We start from the raw sequence: 19,306 nt of genomic DNA on the forward strand, positions 1-19,306 counted from the left end.
CTGTTAATGATAGGACGTTTGGGAGGACATTAATTCATAGGGTCGCCATGAGTTGGAAGTGACATCACAGCACTTCACGCACACACAAAAACACACACTCAAGAGTTTTTTATATTACTACTAATACTGCCTTGTTACTGAAGATGTATGAAATCATATGCAGGTTTTAAAAGATCCAAATATGGGAAAGATCATCATTATCGACTAATCAGTAACAATGTCAGTAACACTCCTAGATGCTTGTACATTGAATGGCAGAATGAGCAAAGGAACAAAAAACTCAATTTAAGCAAACATCTTTGCGTAAGCTGCCTTCTCTTTTTCCTTCTGGTTCTTTATCTTCTGCTTAATCTTCTGTATTTCCATTTGGATAGCTGAATTTTAAAAAACCCACATAGTTAGACTTCATCTGTTTTATGCTTGGGTAGACAACTTCCACACTAACTCTGCCCATTCCTGAGCTTAGGGGCCAAATGGGCCTAGGAGGTGCCGTGACCCCTATGCCAGCGTCCACACTACTTGCGCTGTGCAAACTGGCACCGACACTGGTGTAGTACCACTTGAGCTGGCCCCCTTGGATGCCAGCTCAGCCTCCCGCCAGCACAAGTCCTCGCATTGGCATCCTGGGAGGCGTTCCTGGAATGCAGAGCTGTTGGTAGGCACCCTCCTAACCCCTTTCAGACCAGGAACGCCCCCTTTAGCAACAGAGGTGCTGCTCCAGCTTTTTGTTGGTGCAGCATTGCTGTTTTCATTTGGCTGAACCTCTTTGGCAGTGCTGCGGCATGGCCATGTCGTTCCCAGCCGATGCAGCTCTCAGGAATGGGCTATAAAAGTAGCAAATGGAGCAAACTCTGTCCTTTAAACTATATGCATTGTCACTTTCTATAGATAGAATATTCATTAGAAATGTTGACCAAGAAGCTGAAGCAGCAGTGAATTTAGCCCACTTCTGTCAAACTAAAAATCTTAATTTGAATACATATATTGGCTTTAAATGCCAACAAAATATTTAGCCTCCAGTAGATGTGGACTTAACTTATCAGCAAACCTACCTATCCTGCACTGCTAGGAAGAAGTCAGCTGGATACTTTACCTTTGTCTTGAGGAGCTATGCCTTGAGCCTGCTGGAGGTTAGCCTTTAAACAAGTTTAAAAAAAAAGCAGATTTAGGTGAAGTTCACACACATTTTACGGTAATGTTTAAGCAAAAACCAGAGTTAATTACCAATGCCTGATCATAATCTCTTGTCGCTTCCAAAGCTTGAGCCCTTCTGTAAAGTGCTTTCGTATTTGTAGGATTGAGGGCCAGAACCTGTGCAATGAACAATACTTGCAATATTATTTACAAGATTCAGTAAAGCAAAAGCAACTGTAGCTGTAACTTGACCATCAGGATCGCTCTGAGACAGGGGCAGCTCATGCACTCCTTAATCAAACTGGTTTTTTTCCATTATCAATCCAATCTCAATTGCTATAGCTAGCAGAAACTTCCTTTACCAAGATTCACTGTTGCTATGCTGTGATCAATTTAAATATAAGCCTGAAATGGGCTGTGTGACTGATAACTTTTGCAGCCTTGCAGACAACCAATTTCTAGCTACTGTAAGGCTCTATCTGTTTGTGATATGAATTACGCAAAGGCCACATTCAGTATCAGTGCAAGAACAGTTTGCTGGCATGCTTTGCAGTATTTGTACATCATGGTAAGATGGAGTTGGATCGAAGTCTTCCTAAACCAGGAAGGAAACTTTCAATAGATCTTTGTGAGAGAGGGATACCAGTAATCTACACTAGTGGGAACGGACAGAGTTTTGATGTGATGTCTGAATGTCGCCATAGTGCTTACCTGTAAACATTTCACACCGCCTTATCTTTAAATCTACATACCATGTGTGTTGGCCTAGTCATATGAAGTGTTAGCACATCAACAGTCCAAACACATGCACCACTGCTATGCTACTGCTGCATGCCAGGTATATTTAAAAATAATGGCCTAAACATTTTATGTGAGGCCCACATTATGTATAAATCAGGCCTCAAACCTCAGACTATAGGGTAGGAAGAACAGAGATTCCTGTGGCCCTAGACCCACATGCATGCTGTAACAGTGGCAATAAGTGAGAAGCTCATCAAACACATTCCTAATCAGAGTGGTTCCCATTTTATACATTTATTTTCCAGTTAAAACAAAAAAGAACAATTTACCTTAGCAGTTTTCAATTGCATCATGCCACTCTGCTAGTTTCAGTTTGCATGCAGCAATATTTAGGTAGCAGGTCAAAGCTGCAGCATCCAGTTTTGCTGAATCTTCCTTCCCTGCTACAGCAAGAGAAGTTTCTATGTATCTGTACAAAGTAAGATTGTTGAATCAGTATTATCATCCTCTATATATCTAATAGCAATGTGTGGTCCCCATCTGCAGATGCCTAAATCAGCAGATCGGGGCCACACCAATGCTAAATAGATTTTTCTGCCAACTTGGGGGACTCTCCAGGTTTACAGAATAATCTGAAATGTTAAAAACATACTTGGGGGATTTAAATTTTCCCCAAATTACCAAAGATAAAATTTCTAGTTGTCCTCAATGACTGTGCCATCGAACAGTTGGTCATGGACCCAACAAGAGGGGAAGCGAACCTGGACTTAATACTCTGTGGTGCTGCCAGTGACGTAATGCGGGATGTGGATGAGCCAACTGGCAACAGTGACCACAATAGCATCAAATTTAATTTTGGCTTGACATATGTATGTGGGAAAGTGCTGGGGAAATCTCACACAATTACATTTGACTTTTAAAAGAGGGAACCTCTAAAACAAGAAGCCTGGTAAAAAGGAAGTTGAAAAGAACAGTTAGGAGGGTTAAATCTTAAGGAAAGGTTTGGGGGTTACTCAAGTCCACAATACTAGAGGCTCAGCTAGGTTGTATACCACAAGTCAGGAAAGGTGGTATTAAGTCCAAGAAGTCACCGCCATGGCTAACAGGTAAGGTGAAGGAAGCTAATAGAGAGGAAAAAAAGGCTTCCTTCAGAAACTGGAATGATTGCCCAAACAAGGCAAACACAAACAACACGCAAGCAAACATTTAGAGATGCAAGAAAAGGTTTTTAGGGACCTATCGCTAAACACATCAACAAATTCTTTTAAGTACATTAGGAGCAGGAAACCAGTTAGGGAAGCAGTTGGACCATTGGATGACAATGGAAGTAAAGGAACACTAAGGGAGGATAAAGCAATTGCTGAGAAACTAAATGAATTTTCATGTCTTCACTGTTGAAGATATAGGGCGGATACCTTCTCCTGAACAGATGTTTTGGGGAGAATGAGGAACTGGGGAAAATAGTAATAACAAGGCAGGAAGTCTTAGAATAATTACAAGTCTAGACAAACGGAAAACTAACAAGTCACAGGGACCAGACGGTATTCATCCTAGAGTTCTTCAAGAACTCAAGGGAGACTGCTGAACTCCCCAACTGTGCCTACCTAGCTGGTCCTGTATTGTTCTAAGACGTGAAAATGAGGAAAGCATGGTTTTGCTCACAAAGACCTCTTAAATCCCCAAATTGAACTAAGTAGTATCACTGGATATAAGTATTAAAGTCAAAGGAGTTATTAAAGAACATTAACAGTTACCTTAGAGACTTGCTGTACTTCTTTAGTGCCACAGCCCAGTTCTGAGACTTGAAGAATGTGTTGCCTATATTTTTTATATCTTCTGCTACAGATAAAATCTTGTTGGTCTGCAAAAAATAAACTAGCAATCAGAAATATGCACTTTGCTGTTGGAGAAGCTGTGCAAGTTTTCTTAATAAGCCAGTAGTCCTACTCAAATTGCTGGGTGCAATCTCAAAATAGTGCAGAACTCAGAGTATATATGTACGGTAGCTCCAGTCAAATTGCTTTAAAAAAATCTTAATACCATTTCATTCAAAGATCTGTTATATTATGATGGATACCTTTCCAGTTAAAATATTGAAGAATTAACTATATACTATCTTGGCTCCAAGCAAGTAAGTAAATAAATTGAACATATTTATTTATTTTTCAATTTCTAACCCGCCCTCCCCGGCCAAAGCCAGGCTCAGGGCGGGTAACAACACTTAAAAGCCACATATCATATATATTATATTAAAAGACATTTAACAATAAAACTCTATAATTTAAAATGATTTAAACCAATTTCCACTATGCTGACTGAGGCAACAGGCAGGCTCTTCAGTGCTTTCTCATGAAAATGACAGCTTCTCCAGGGTCAGTTGAACGTATTCTCTGTCAAGTGGACCATAACTCCTATCTGCCACCTCTCAGCAGATACATTTTGTACGAACCAATGCCTGTACATCTGTGTACATGTACACCCCAAACACCCAGTTTTGTTTTTTTACAGTGGAAGCATTTGTATGAGCACATTGTACTCGCATCAGTTCATTCAAGAAAAATGCTTGATACGCAGGATATGTGGGTCTCAAGCTTGTACAGATAACCTGCACTTCAAAGCGGACAGTGTTTGCTATAGGCCAACCCATTGTAGTTATTGCAGTGATACTGGGGGATGATGAAAGGGTCTGGGTCATGTATCCTATGAGACTGGCTGGGATAATTTTTTCATTCATCACGAACCGAAATTGAAAAAACTAAGGGTATCAGCATTTCTATTGCTTTCCTGGATCAGACCAAAGCTTCGTCTAGTCTAACAGTCTGCCTTCAGCAGGCACCAGTTAAGAGAGCTAAGGAAGCTCCGAAGCAGTGAATGATAGAGGTGGCCATGCCCACCATCTGGCAAGACTGCCACTGTTCAGAGGTTCCACGTTTGCTTATCATGGTTAAGAGCCATACGTAAAGCTACCCTTTGTGAGTTTGAATAAGTTCTATAAGGTAACGATGAGCAGTGTGAAAAATACTTTTGTTTTCTCTGAACCTGTTGTCAATATGCAGTACAAACCAAACAGCAGAAATAAAGTCAATCCATCTTCTATTTATAATTCTTACAAGTCTCACAGTATAACCAGTAAGCATATGCACATATATTAGGGGGGAGGGAATGCAGTTTTGGCGTACTTAAGGGTGACACATGGGGGAAAACTACGATACTTGCTTCCGTAAAGTCCATATCAGAATCTTCAGGAAAATCTGGGTAAATATCTCCAGAACCATCCATTGGAGAAGTTCTCCAGTCATCTCCTTCCTTCAGCTCTCCACATTCTGCAATAATGCACTTCTGTTTCAAGAAAGTACAAAATGCAGCTTTTATTCATTAAAACACACTGTTTCCTCGCAATGTTTAGCTAACCTCCTTTCCTAGGGATTTCAAGTTAGCAAATGCTATTGTGAAATTGAATCTAGTATATATCAACTGACAAAAGGCGTACATCTGCAACCACCACTACAAAGGTGGTAATTCATACTTAAGCAAAATCTGAGCCTGGTGTAGCCAATTACTCACCTCCATAACAAAGGCTTGTCCTAATTTATTGCTCAGTAAGGGTTTCTACTCCCAGCTCCACTGACACACACAAACCCCCTCACCACATCATGGTGTGCATCCAAAAGATCCCATGTTATGAGATCTTATTTGAGGGGGTTAAGAGAAAGCGCCAAAGAAGGACTGCAGCTGAACATCAGGAAGACAAAAGTAATAACTACAGGAGAATTACGCAACTTTAAGGTTGACAATGAGGAAATTGAAATTGTTGAAGACTTTCTATTTCTTGGTCCCATCATCAACCAAAAGGGACACTGCAGCCAAGAAATCAGAAGGAGATCGAGACTGGGAAGGGCAGCCATGAAGGAGCTAGAAAAGATTCTTAAGTGTAAGGATGTGTCACTGGCAACCAAGAGCAGGTTAATTCATGCCATCGTATTCCCTATTACTATGTATGGGTGTGAGAGCTGGACAATGAAGAAAGCTGATAGGAAGTAGATTCCTTTAAAATGTGGTGTTGGAGGAGAGTGTTACGGATACCCTGGACCGCCAAAAAAACCAATCAGTGGGTTTTAGAACAAATCAAGCCTGAACTGACCCTAGAAGCTAAAATGACTAAACTGAGGCTGTCGTACTTTGGACATATTATAAGAAGACAAGAATCACTGGAAAAGACAATCATGCTAGGAAAAGTTGAAGGCAGCAGGAAAAGAGGAAGACCCAACAAGAGATGGATTGACTCTATAAAGAAAGCCATGGCCCTCAATTTGCAAGATCTGAGCAAGGCTGTTAAGGATAGGACATTTTGGAGGACATTGATTCATAGGGTCGCCACGAGTCGGAAATGACTTGACAGCACTTAACACACACACAAGGGTTTCTACAGTTTTCATTGCAATTATTCTTTTATATGCTTTCAGACTAATAGGGAAAAGAGATCCTCCTGCTGGTGTCTTGCTTACCTTAACAGGTTCTTCCCCTTTCACGGCAACATCTTCTAGAAGCTTTACAACACCCATGCCTTTGATCACCTGTCCAAAGACTACATGTTTCCCATCAAGATGAGGAGTTGGTACAGTTGTTATAAAGAACTGAGAACCATTTGTATTCTGTCCTGCATTTGCCATGCTGAGCAGGCCTGGCTGATCGTGCTGTATAAGATAACATCAATGCTGTTTAAAAATAATAGTTCAGTGAGAACCGGAGACAACTTCCTAAGACTTGTGAGACCGCAGGTGAATTTTCCCATGATATACAAGTTGCTTTCCTTTCCATCAACAGGATTTTTAAAAATATAAGGATTTATACTCAACGCACTCTGTATTAAAGTTAAATAAATAATCATGACACATCAGTCCAAAGGCTATAAAACATGTTCCTTATTAATATTTAAGTTTTCATATAAAAACTTAAGTTAGAATGAAATTTATGAGGATCTTGAAACATTCCCCTTAAGCAGATAGTTGCAGCCTACCAAATACCTTATCTATACAATCATACTACAGCTGTCATAGCCCTTACAGGTTAATTTTATGTAAAGGTATACTGTTATGATGAAAATTAATATTTAGAATTATATTGTCAAATTATTAATTTCATTACCTTGTAAAGAAAGTTTTCATCTTCAAATTTTCCCCCATATATACTTTCTCCACCTGTTCCATTTTGATTTGAGAAGTCTCCTCCCTGGATCATAAATTTCTTAATAACTAAACATTGAGGAAACAAAGCAAACAGATGGCACCGAGTCAGACAGCATCCCAGAATGTCATACAATTCCACTTTGTGAAAGGAAGGAATTACACATCTTTTATTAAACAAGACACTTGAAGCCAATTTGAGTTTTCAGGGGGGGAAATGAAAGTGGAAGTTTCCTCCAGAAAAATTTCCAGTGTCCTGAACACAGCGTGATCAGCTTTTACACGCTTACTCTGATTTATATTTAGTAAACAAAACTTCCCCTTATATTATTTAAGAAAACTGTTTTTAAAAATTTTATTATCTTATTTCATAAACAGACATAGAATACATTACAACAAAACAAAACAACACATTACACACATGACATCTACAACAAACAAATAACAAGTTTTCCCTGGGTGAGCATAGCATACGTTCATCTAAATCACTTAGAGAGTACAGACTGTAACACATCAGCTTTTGTATTAAGGACTATTGTAGAGAGTTTAAATTATGGAAACATGCCTTTGTGATCTCCATAAAAATCAAGGCAGCCCTATTTCTCTCCTCCCCTCGGCATACATATAGGAAGTTTAACAGAGCAGCTCCTTGACACCCTAAGGGAATGGGGACAATTGGATGGGAATATAGCAGGTACATATGGACCTGCACTTCTCTGACATGCTGTCTGTATACGTGTCAAAAGCAGGGAAGGGAGAAACACACGCTCTAGGACCCACTGAGATTGTGAAAGCAAGATCTTAAGGGTTTTTTAATAAGCTACAAAAGTTAACAGCAATGTCTGCATAGAACAGAATGACATCACAAAAACTAAACTATCAGAATTTGGGAGGGGTAGTAATCCAAAATGACATCTGAACATTGTGACAGCCAGGAAGAAGAGGTGTGGGGAAGCCAGAACCACAAATGTTGAGGGGGGATTCCCCTCTGCTGCAAGTACTTTGGGACCCCTTTCTTTTAATCTTCTACAGTACGTTATACTGTAACGTTATACGAAGAAAATAAGACATTGCACACTTGCACTCATATGCAGACCCCGAAAAAAGCCTCTGCAGTACTACAAAGGAAAAGCTGTCGCTGCCTTGAACACATGAAGCTGCCTTATACTGAATCAGACCCTTGGTCCATCAAAGTTAGTATCGTCTACTCAGACCGGCAGCAGCTCTCCAGGGTCTCAGGCAGGGGTTTTTCACATCACTTACCTGTCTAGTCCCTTTAACTGGAGATGCTGGGGATTGAACCTGGGACTTTCTACATGCCAAACAGATGCTCTACCACTGAGCCACAGCCCCTCCCCATGCCTTAAAAATACTATATCACAAAGGGCCTTAGCAAACTGAAGAAACAAAGACAGAATGAACTTACTCCTATGGAAGGGGCATCCTTTAAAATGAAGAGGCTTTCCAGTTGTGGGTCCAATACCTTTCTCTCCAGTACATAATGCACGGAAGTTCTCAGCAGTTTTAGGTACAATGTCGGCAAACAATTCCAATACAATTCGGCCAGCTAGAATGACAGAGGCTTAAAGCTTTATTTAACATATTTATATTCCGTAACTTCTTCAACCACCTCAGGGTAGCACACAGTGCTATGTATCCTAGCACTTCACTGATCAAAGTTTGGAACCTTCCTCCAACTTAAGTAGCTCTTACTCCAACAGAAGAGCCACTTAAGTTAAAGGAAGTCCGCTCAGGCTGGAGGAATTTCCTATGGCAGGATACACACCATAGAATTTTTTTTATTATGTCCTCACAGCAAGAGAAGGAAGAATGAGAATGGAGTTGCTTGCCCAAGATCACCATGAGTACTTCATAGCCATGTAAAATTTTGAATATGGAATTTCCACCTACCAATCTATGCTCTAGCGTAGTCCTTGCATCAATTTAACCTATGCAGCCTTCCAGTATCTTAGTAATGATGAAACACCAACAATTCTGGAGAGGCACATGTAATCTAACAAGAGCCCGTATCACTGACACCATACCAATTCTTAGCACAGTTGTTAATAATCTCTATGTTCTGCTGAAATTATTGCTTCACTTGGTTTACATCCTGTAGGAAAATTCCTATCCAGCAGTAAATAAAACGCAGTATTCCTAAACTATATCTTCATTTTAGAGGATGTATTGCTCATTTTGGAGAGCCAGTGTCAGACTAGTATCTGCAAGATCCAGGTCTGAATCCCACTTGTGCCATGGAAGCTCACTTGATGACTTTGGGCCAGTCACACTCTCTGACTAACCTACCTCATAGGGTTGCTGTGAGGATGAAATGGAGGAGAGGGCAATGATGTAAGCTGTTTTGGGTCCCCACTGGGGAGAAAGGCAAGATACAAATAAATAAATAAATATTATTTAGGTAAATAAATTGAGGTTTATAAATCCAATTTCCCAAGCAATACTTCTAAGCCCATTCACAAGCATCACTCAGATCAGAACCAATGCATTGATTCCTGATGGCTGTCACTTACAAGTAGCCATACATCTTCTCCAAACTAAGATATTGCTAATTACACCGCACAAAGCTGTAGCTGGCCACCTCTTTATATAGAACAAGGTGTACCAGAATCATGAAAGTTTTAAGGGACAACAATATTGGCCTTCAAATTGTTCATAATAGGTACCACATCGTAGTTTAGCATTCCCAAAAGCAACAGGAGCAGGGAGTGAAGAACAAAGAGAAAATGTCTTTATTTTTATCCTGTGGCCATATACGGAACAATCAAAGTATAACCTAATATAATTATTACTTAAATGAGCAAATGATGTGATGCATTAGGGATATTTCACACCACTTTGTATAAGATGGCTGTAGTGTGTGATGCTGGGGGTGGGGGGCTAGGTTTAACAGTTCCTCATCACAGCATGCCCCCAAATCTCTACAGGTTCCAGTCAGTCTAATGCCTGAGAGCTGGTTTACACATCCAACAGTATCAAATGGTATTTTTTGCCCCAGAATGTACCACTTCAGACTGCAGATGGCTGAATTACCCCTGCATACAGAAAATGAATATGACATGCAAAAGGTTGTGCAGAAAGTTTTTTCTGGGCGTGCACCGAAATCGAGGTGCCTTTGTTTTCAATGGGAGTAGTATTCCATTTTCCAATTCAGCCAACCGCAGCCTGACACAGTACTTGGCAAAGTGTCCCATGTCGGAAAACCCAGCCCCGATGATCGAATTTAAAGCAGGAGCGCTGTACACACGTGTCTTTAGCCTGAACGGACGCACTGTAAAAAACGGGGCCACTGTGCATTCACTTTTGACAATGCTGACAGGAACGAGCACCTGGATAAGCATGGGCAGATTTAAATGGTCTGTTCAGCTGCACACGTGCTAAACACAGCTTATTCAATGCATGCAATGGGAAAAAATACCCCATGCGCTGGAAAAGAATTACACACGCATTTACGTTATGTGCAAAGCTCCAGTGCCAATTCTCTGCATACATATATATGTACACACACACACATATACACACACCTGGCGCTGGTAAGATTTGCAAAGAGGTGGGGGGTGAGCTATAATGGTCTAAGCAGGGCCGGCGCCAGTCTTTTTTGCGCCCTAGGCAAGGCTAACTACTTGTGCCCCCCCCCACCATTGCTAACCAATTTTCAAAAACAGACGCCTTGTTGTAAAAATAAAAGCCTGATGCATTCGTACAAAACTTTTTATAAGACGTTATAATTAGTTATATCCCATAGCACTGTTGCGGTACTTATCTTAAAATAAAAATATATATATATAAATTGTCAGTTGCATTTTTTCAAGTTCTGCGACCGCCTAGTTCGCCTAATGGTAGCTCCGGCCCAGGGTCTAACGGTCGTGTGGCGTTCCCCCCCCCCCATCTTTTGGGCACGCGCGTTCTGCCTCAAACCCCCCCCCCCGTCTTCCTCCTCTCCTCCTCCTCCTCCCAGTAGCCCTTGGAAAGGGGGCGGCCCATCTCGCGGCAACGCGCCGCCCCGCCTCAAACGCCGCCTCAGGCTCGCGCCCGTCCAGCCCTGCAGCCCACGCACCGCGCACGCGCGCACGCCTCCCCCCCCCCACCTCGTTCCTCCCCAACGTCCACATCGAGGAAGACCCGGGGATTGCTTGGGTCGGAGGGCTTGGCGAGCGGAGACGCCTGAGACATGCCGGCTGCCGTAGCCCCCCCGCTTCCTCGCGCGGCCTCGGCCTTCCGCTGCGGGGCTCGCCGAGCCAGGCTCCGCCTCCTCGGCTCGGGAGAGGCGGGGCGCGCTCCCCCGCCCGGTCTGGAAAGTTCGTTGCGCGCGCACGTGCTTGGATGTGTGTGTGTGGGGGGGGGGGACTGACGAGATACCGACCAAAAAAGACGGGATAAGATAAATAAGTAATAAGTAATAATAATAATAAGTAATAGTAATAATAATAATAAATTAATAATAATAATAAGATAAATACATAAAATAAGATAAATAAGATGACGGAGATGGCAAAACTTACAGCTTTTATAATTCAGAATGATAGTGTACAATTTTGGGGGGAACGGGAGGCGTGGAGAATTTATTGTGAAAAATCAATTTTCGGTGGGACCATTGAAAGGATATTCTTTGATTTAATCTCTCATATACATTCTGTCTCATGATTATAATAAGGTATTGAATGAATAATACTAGATAAGATAAATATATATTCATTAAATAATAGGGGGATTAGTTCAGTCAGCAAAAGTGTATACAATTTATTTTTAGGTAGAAGAGAGTGAGGAGGAAATCACTTGATGTTTAAATAGTACTATTATAGGTTTTTTACTATTCTTATCAACTTTTAGTATTAAATGTAGGTTTTTATATAGATGTATTAAATGAAGGAAAATAATAAAAAAAAAGAATGCGGGGGGGGGAGGGGGTGTTACGCTGGGAAATAAACCCAGCGGGGATTGCCTTTAGAGGAAGCACTCGCCTTCTACTGAATCAGACCCCCGGTCCATCAAAGTCAGTATTGTCTACTCGGACAGGCAGCGGCTCTCCGGGGTCTCAGGCTGAGGTCTAAAGGGACCTACTTGCCTGGTCCCTTTAACTGGAGATGCCGGGGACTGAACCTGAGACCTTCGTGCCAAGCAGGTGCTCTACCTCTGAGCCACGGCCCCTCCCCTAAAGTCCTTGGAAAGACGACTGCACAGTGGGATTAATTAAAAACAACACAGTTATTACAGCTCTAGAAATCGCCGACACACAGCAGCCACAGCCGCAGGAGAAAGGAAAGGAACCGAGATAAGATGCGGAGCTAAAGCTCCCACATAAGGATGGTGAGCCAAACAGGCCAATACATTACCCTCACTTTTACGTTTAAGAAAAATCTGGTCTCTTGGGTTTTCAGCAGAACGCCTCCGCTCACATGGATAGGAACAAGCTGCTTGTAGGCAGGGCAGGTGCCAGTCATTTTTGCACCCTAGGCAAAGCAAACTACTTGTGCGCCCCCATTGCTAACCAATTTTCAAAAACAGATGTCTTGTAGGAAAATAAAAGCACAGACCTTTTTATAAGACATTATAATTAATTATATTCCATACCATTGTTGTGGTACTTATCTTAAAATAAAAAAAATATATATAAATTGTCAGTTGCATTTTTTTCAAAAAACGAATCGGTTTAAAACTGTGCCCCTCAGGCCAGTTCTGTACCCCTCTGAGGTCTGCGCCCTAGGCGACCGCCTGGTTCGCCTAATGGTAGCACCGGCCCTGCCTGTAGGCTGACTTCACGCTGGCGCATTTGTGAAGCAAAACTACACTGGAGGGGGGGCATTGATGCCATTTGCTTATTTTGGACTGGCAGGGTCTCTGGGACCATAAGCTTGGACCCTGGACCTCTTGCTGCAAAGTCCGGCCCTGAATGCACTGCAGAGGAGTGGGTTCTAGGTTTATTTGTGGTGGTGCTGGCTTATGAATACTGACACCTGTGACAACTCCGGGGATCTGTTCAAGTGCCCATCAAGTCTTGGGTCAGGTGCCCCCATCCAGCAGAGGGATGTGTGGGTGTGAAGAAGCAGCAGTTTGAGCGTGGGAGAGAGCAGTGACCCAGTGAGTTGGATGGAGCCCCGGGAACCTGCGGGATCTCTCACAGGGAGTCTGATGCGAAGTAGCAGAGCTATTACTTTGTAGCAGCCTTCATTTGTGCTCTACCTGTACAATTCATATATTACAGAATTGTTACATACATCTCTATTACTCTTTTCTCCTCCAAAAGGAACCAGCAGTGCAATCCTAAAAACACTTTCCTGGGAGTAAGCCGTATGAGACAGAACTGAGTAGTATTGTGTTGCTCTCCGCTTGGGAAAAAGGCAGGATGTGTAGAAAATGTTGGTTTTTATTTTTTAAGAACACACCAGAACTAAAACACTTTCAGAAGCAAAATTATTTAAGTACTGAAGTCTGTTGCCATCTCCATTTGCCCAGAATGCCATGTGGTTCAGTCTTAAAGGAGCAGTGGCATATAAACGTAAAATTTACATCAACTATGTGGTGAACCACCTCTGCACCTCTCTTGCCTTGAAAACCCTACCAGGGCTTGCCATAAGACAAACAGCAAAAAAATAATTAAAAAAAATTACCCCATCACACTCCCCCCCATGTTTTTTTCATATCCATATATGCCACAGCGGATAGCAAACAGGGAACTGATAGTAAAATAGCAAATAGTATTGCCAGTAATCAGCAATAGTTGCCAGAACATTTTTATTGGGGAGGGGGACAAATGAGTATAGCGGTGGTCAACTCGTCATTATTTATTTTCTTTATTATTTATTTACACTTTATTATTTATTTACCAATTCTCTACTTGAGATTCAAGGCGGATTAACATTGTATAAAACAATGCAATTGAATAGTATGAGTGAACTAATAAGCAATGCAATGGGACTAGGATTACAAAAATTAGAAAAGTGCAAAAAGTTACACTCATGCTATGTCAAGCAATGCAGAAAATGACATTACAAAAAATGGAATTAGTGCTGCAAGAGCATGATAGAACATACAACAAATAGATAATATATAGTATACACTGTGGCATAGACTACAGTTTTGTATTAGCTTTATAAAAATGCCCTTCCAAATAACTTCTACATAGAATTATTATTATTATTATAACTAATACCCCACCCTCCCCAGCATGGCCAGGCTCAGGGCAGCTTTCAACCCAATAAATACAAAATGTTATATAAATACACATAGATAGAAATATAATACATTAAAACACGCCAATAAAAGCTTAAAACTAAATCTATTAACAATATGGCACCCTGACTACCAACTTGCTCTTATAAAATATCCTCGCCAAGGAGTTTGGTCAAAGATGGAATCAGAAGGCAAAACCCCCCAAATGCCCATCAGCCAGGGCCGTCTTAACAGCATTATAGGCCCCGGGGCAAACCAGTGTGCTGGGGCCACTATGACAACCACTCACAGGAATAAAAAGTTTAGTCTAGACTACTGTGTAGTAGTATTTATTTATGGCAAGTCACTTAACATACACAGATTAGCATAGGGCCCCTATGCTCGTGGGGCCCCCGGGCAAGTGCCCATCGGGCCCATGCGTTAAGATGGCCCTGCCATTAGCCCAGGGCTGGGGGTAGGCAGTGAAAGCAGGGATGGAGAAGGAACAAAAAGGAAAAACAGAAGGAAGGGAAGAGGGGGAACAAGGAAACATGGGGGGCAGGGAGAGGCAAGGAGGCCAGCCAATCTATAAAGCCATTGCTGTCCTCAACCATGTGCCTGGGGGAACATCTCCGTCTTACATGACCTGCAGAAGTGAGTTAAGCCCTACACAGTACGGGTCTCATTCAACAGAGTTCCACCAGGCTGGAGCCAAAGCCGGAAAACCCCAGCCCTGGTTGAGGACAGCTGGATGGTTCTGGGACCAGGGACTACCAGCAGATTATGATCAGGTGAGTGGAACACCCTCTGGGGGGTATATCGGGAAGTGTGGGAGCCTTTCTTCCAGTTACTGAAACCTGAAACTGTAAATAAAACCTTCTTTTCTCTGTAACTTTTCTGCAAAGGAAACAGAAAACTCTGTCACTCAAAAAAGAGCTTTTAAACCAAAAACACCTATCATACCACCTGTAGCTAAAACTCTGCTTAGCTTTCTTATTTTGTTTTTGGGTAAATAAGCTCAGGTTGTAATTTTCTGTACCTAGGTGTAGAGGACAAATTGGTTCTTTTCTAAAAACTCTTAGTCTCTGCTGCAGTTGTATGCTTGTAATTTAGCAGTTGTTGGGCTCTAGTTATGAATCTGTCCATTTTCTTACAAACTTAAGATATTAAACTGATTCCAAGTGAGACTCCCAACATGCAAGCAATAAGTATAAAAACTTTTTAAAACGATGTACAAATTGAACACAGAACTAAATTACTAGTTCAAGGCTTCTAATGATGCCACCCAACAAATGAGTAAAATCGACAGCAGCCCATACACATGCAGTTTCTGTTGTGGCTCCCATCTTGTGGAATGGCCTTTCTGAGGAAGTCAGGAAAGCTCTCATACTTTTGTCATTCTGCAAATTATGTAAAACAGAATAGTTCAAGAGGGCATTTTTAGAAAGGTCATAGGGTTATATGATAAAGGAATGTTTCAGGAAGGAGCTTTTCCTGAAACTGAGGGCACTTTCACACATACTGTATAATTCACTTCAACCTACTTTCAATGCACCATTTGCCAGTGGGTTTTGCCATTTCACACAGTAAAATCCAGCTGCAAAGTAAATTGAAAGTGGATTGAAAGTGCATTATTTGGCAAGTTGTGAAAGCACCCTGAGTCTCAAATAGTTTTACTTTCTCAGTATATGCCTTCTGTAGTGCTACCTCCTTGGTTGTAGCCCTGAGCCCAGCCATCTGGGCTTCCAATTTCCGTCGTATAGACAGCTCCTGATCCTCTCTCTTAGATCTGCTCCATTCAGAGCAAAGTGGCTTTTAGTTGCAATCTTACACAGATCTGCCCCAGAAAGGCCAAGAAAGTCACAAGCTTCCCTCAACTGCGCCTCTTGAAGGTGATATAAAAGTCCTTCCACCTCCATAAGCAGGCTTTAAAAGTCACTGTGAGCCATGCTGTTGCTGACTCCTTTACCAGGTCTCTTCTTTCCCCTCTCACAGCTGTGTAGGTTCATCTCTTGGAGGGTAATAGCCTGTCACTTTAAACCCTCCGGAGGTGGCTCACCTAAATCTTATACCCCACTGAGGGGGGGAAAAGCAGGATGTGTAGAAACCGTTGGTTTTTATTTCTTAAGAACACACCAAACGTGAACTAAAACACCTTCAGAACCAAAATCACTTCAGCACTGAAGTCAGCTAACTGCCATTTCGATTTCCCCCAGTATGCCAGATGGTTCAGACTTAAAGGGGTAGTGGCATATAAACAATCAAACAAAACTTACATCAACTATTACTCCCTGTTACATAAGCAAAGCAGTAGATCGGTTTAGGAGTGTTCTCTAACAGCGCAATCCTAAGAACACTTTCCTGGGAACACTATCCCATAAATAGATTTTGGTACGATTCTGAGTAGACATCTGCTTAGGGTTGTTCTGTAAACTACCTCCTGTCTGCCCCTGGATCTTTTAGCTGTGGGGGAAGTGGGGAGTGCATAACTGTGGGGGTAAAAACAGGAAAAATTACACACACTACAATGGTCTGTAAATAAAACACCAGTGCAGTCCTAAACATGTCTACTCATGATCATATTGAGGAGCTTCTGTGTGTGATGTGCCGCCATGGCAAACGATTTATAGGGACCCCAGCAAGGGGCTTTCAAGGCAAGTGAGAAGCAGGGGTGGTTTGCCATTGCCTTCCTCTGCAGAGTCTTCCTTGATGGTCTCCCAAGTACCGATCCTTCGTAGCATCCAAGATTTGATGAGATCAGGCTATACCAATGACACTTCCCACCGCTGAAGGGCTTCGTCCCAGAAAAAGATGGCATTTACTCGATTTTTTTTTCTGCTCCTAATTTGGAAATTCAAAAAGCAAGAGCAGCGTGCAGTGAGCAGCTTAGCTTTTGCAAAGCTTATTTTAAATTAAGCAGTGATTGTTTAGCAAGCCTAAGCACTTGGTAACACTGACCTTTTAGGGCTGCAGATCTCTAAAATGCGGCAAGACTGTTAGTACAGTCTTACATGGCTACTCTTGTGGAATTAATTCTAAACACATTTACTAGACAGTAAGACCCACGGAGCTCAGTGGAACTTAGTTCCGCGTGAATATACATACCGGCTGCAGGGCTCCAGTCAGAGGTACACTCATGTAGGTGTAAACCCCACTGATCACCGTGGAAATTCCAACGAAGTATGAGCGGAATCTAATTACACAGATTCAAACAAAACGAACGACAAGGTGCTAAAGAAAACATAAAAGGTGGGAGAAAGAAGAGACAGTCCCAATTCTGATGTAATTATAATTTCCAGGCAGTTAAATATTGATTCCATAAAGAAGAAGAATACATCATAATGAGTAATCACGCATCGTCCTTTGTTGTTTCTAGTTTTAGGGCACCTGTCTGAAAACCCAGCCATCCAATTTTCATAGAATCATAGAGTTGGGACCACCAGGGTCATCTAGTTCAACCCCCAGCACAATGCAGGAAATTCACAACTACCTCTCTCCACACCCCCAGTGACCCCTACTCCATGCCCAGAAGATGGCCAAGATGCCCTCCCTCTCATCATCTGCCTAAGGTCACAGAATCAGCATTGCTGACAGATGGCCATCTAACCTCTTCTTAAAAACCTCCAGGGAAGGAGCGCTTACCACCTCCCAAGGAAGCCTGTTCCACCGAGGAACTGCTGCAACTTAGAAAATTCTTCCTAATGTCTAGATGGAGACTCTTTTGATTTAATTTCAACCTGTTGGTTCTGGTCCGACCTCCTGGGGCAACAGAAAACAACTCGGCACCCTTCTCTATATGACAGCCATTCAAGCACTGGAAGATGGTTATCATATCCCCAATCAGTCTTCTCCTCTTCAGGCTCTTCAGTCTTCTACCCTTTCATCGCGTTCTAGCCAGGGCCGGTGCCAATCTTTTTTGCGCCCTAGGCAAGGCTAACCACTTGTGGCCCCCCCACCCATTGCTAACCAATTTTGAAAAACAGATGCCAGTTCTGCGCCCCTCTGAGGTCTGCGCCCTAGGCGGCCGCCTAGTTCGCCTAATCATGGTAGCACCGGCCCTGGGTCTAGCCATCCCTTATAAGCAGCTGGGATATTTTAAAAAAATGTTATCCTTTCTTGCAATAAACCTAGCCTACCGGCTAGGTTTATTGCAAGAAAGGATAATAACCTACCGGCTAGGTTTATTGGGGAAAAAAATAACATTTTTTAAAAAATTTAAATTTAAAAAAAAAATTATTATCCTTTCTTGCAATAAACGTAGCCGGTAGGTTTATTGCAAGAAAGGATAATAACATTTTTAAAAAAATTTTTTTAATTTTTTAAAAAAAATTTAAGCTCCCTGCTGGAGCTTTGCCCAGCGCCCGGGGAAAGCTCGGAATCCCCGAGCATCCCGCGACCAACGCCGGCAGGGGCGGCGGAGCGGCGCTCCCGGACCGTTCCCGGGATCCCGGGCGGAGGCGCTCGCGCCGCTGGGGGGCGCTGCGCCTGCGAGCCGGGCAAAGGCGCTCCGGCTCGTCCAGTCATATGACCGGCTGGCGGGGGCCTCCATTGCTGCTGCAGCTGCTGCTGCTGGGGAACCCGGGGAGGCGCTGCTCGCCGAGCGGGGCCGCTCGCTCTGCCTCCTCGCCCCTTCGGGTGGCCGGGCTGCAGCCGCCATGGGCGCCGCTCCGAGCTGCGCGGCGGCCCCGGACTGATTGCACCCCCGCCCAGGCTTCCCTAAGGGCGGCGAGCTGGACGGGCGGCGGCAGCAGCAGCAGCAGCAGCAGCAGCAGCATGGCTCCGACGCTGCTTCAGAAGCTGTTCAACAAAAGGGGCGGCGGCGGCAGCAGCAGCTCGGGTTCTCCCTCTTGCAGAGCTCCCAGGGAAGCGATCAGGTGAGGAAACGCATGCCTTCTTCCTGAGTCATCCGCGCCTTTGGGATTCCCGTTCCAGCTCTTCTCTCTCTCTCTCTTTTTTTTTAAATAATTAAAAAAAAAAATTCTTATACCATTCCATACATATAATTAACCTTGTCTTTTAATCCCTTCTAAAAATTTGTTTGGATCTACAAGATGTAATATTGTACTACATGAATCTACTCT

General features: G+C 42.8%; 1 protein-coding gene across 1 annotated transcript; it reads right to left on the reverse strand.

Annotated features, from left to right (window-relative positions):
- Positions 1-265: 265 nt before the first annotated feature.
- Positions 266-11,249, reverse strand: PPID (peptidylprolyl isomerase D). The gene is given in 10 exon segments (XM_056855248.1): positions 266-374; positions 1,094-1,136; positions 1,225-1,328; positions 2,205-2,344; positions 3,630-3,736; positions 5,092-5,214; positions 6,381-6,569; positions 7,021-7,127; positions 8,485-8,625; positions 11,165-11,249. Coding segments are annotated over 10 exon segments (1,128 nt in total). The 3' UTR covers positions 266-285.
- Positions 11,250-19,306: the final 8,057 nt, after the last annotated feature.

Source organism: Euleptes europaea, chromosome 9 (assembly GCF_029931775.1).
Source record: "Euleptes europaea isolate rEulEur1 chromosome 9, rEulEur1.hap1, whole genome shotgun sequence".
Classification (NCBI taxonomy): Eukaryota; Metazoa; Chordata; class Lepidosauria; order Squamata; family Sphaerodactylidae; genus Euleptes; species Euleptes europaea.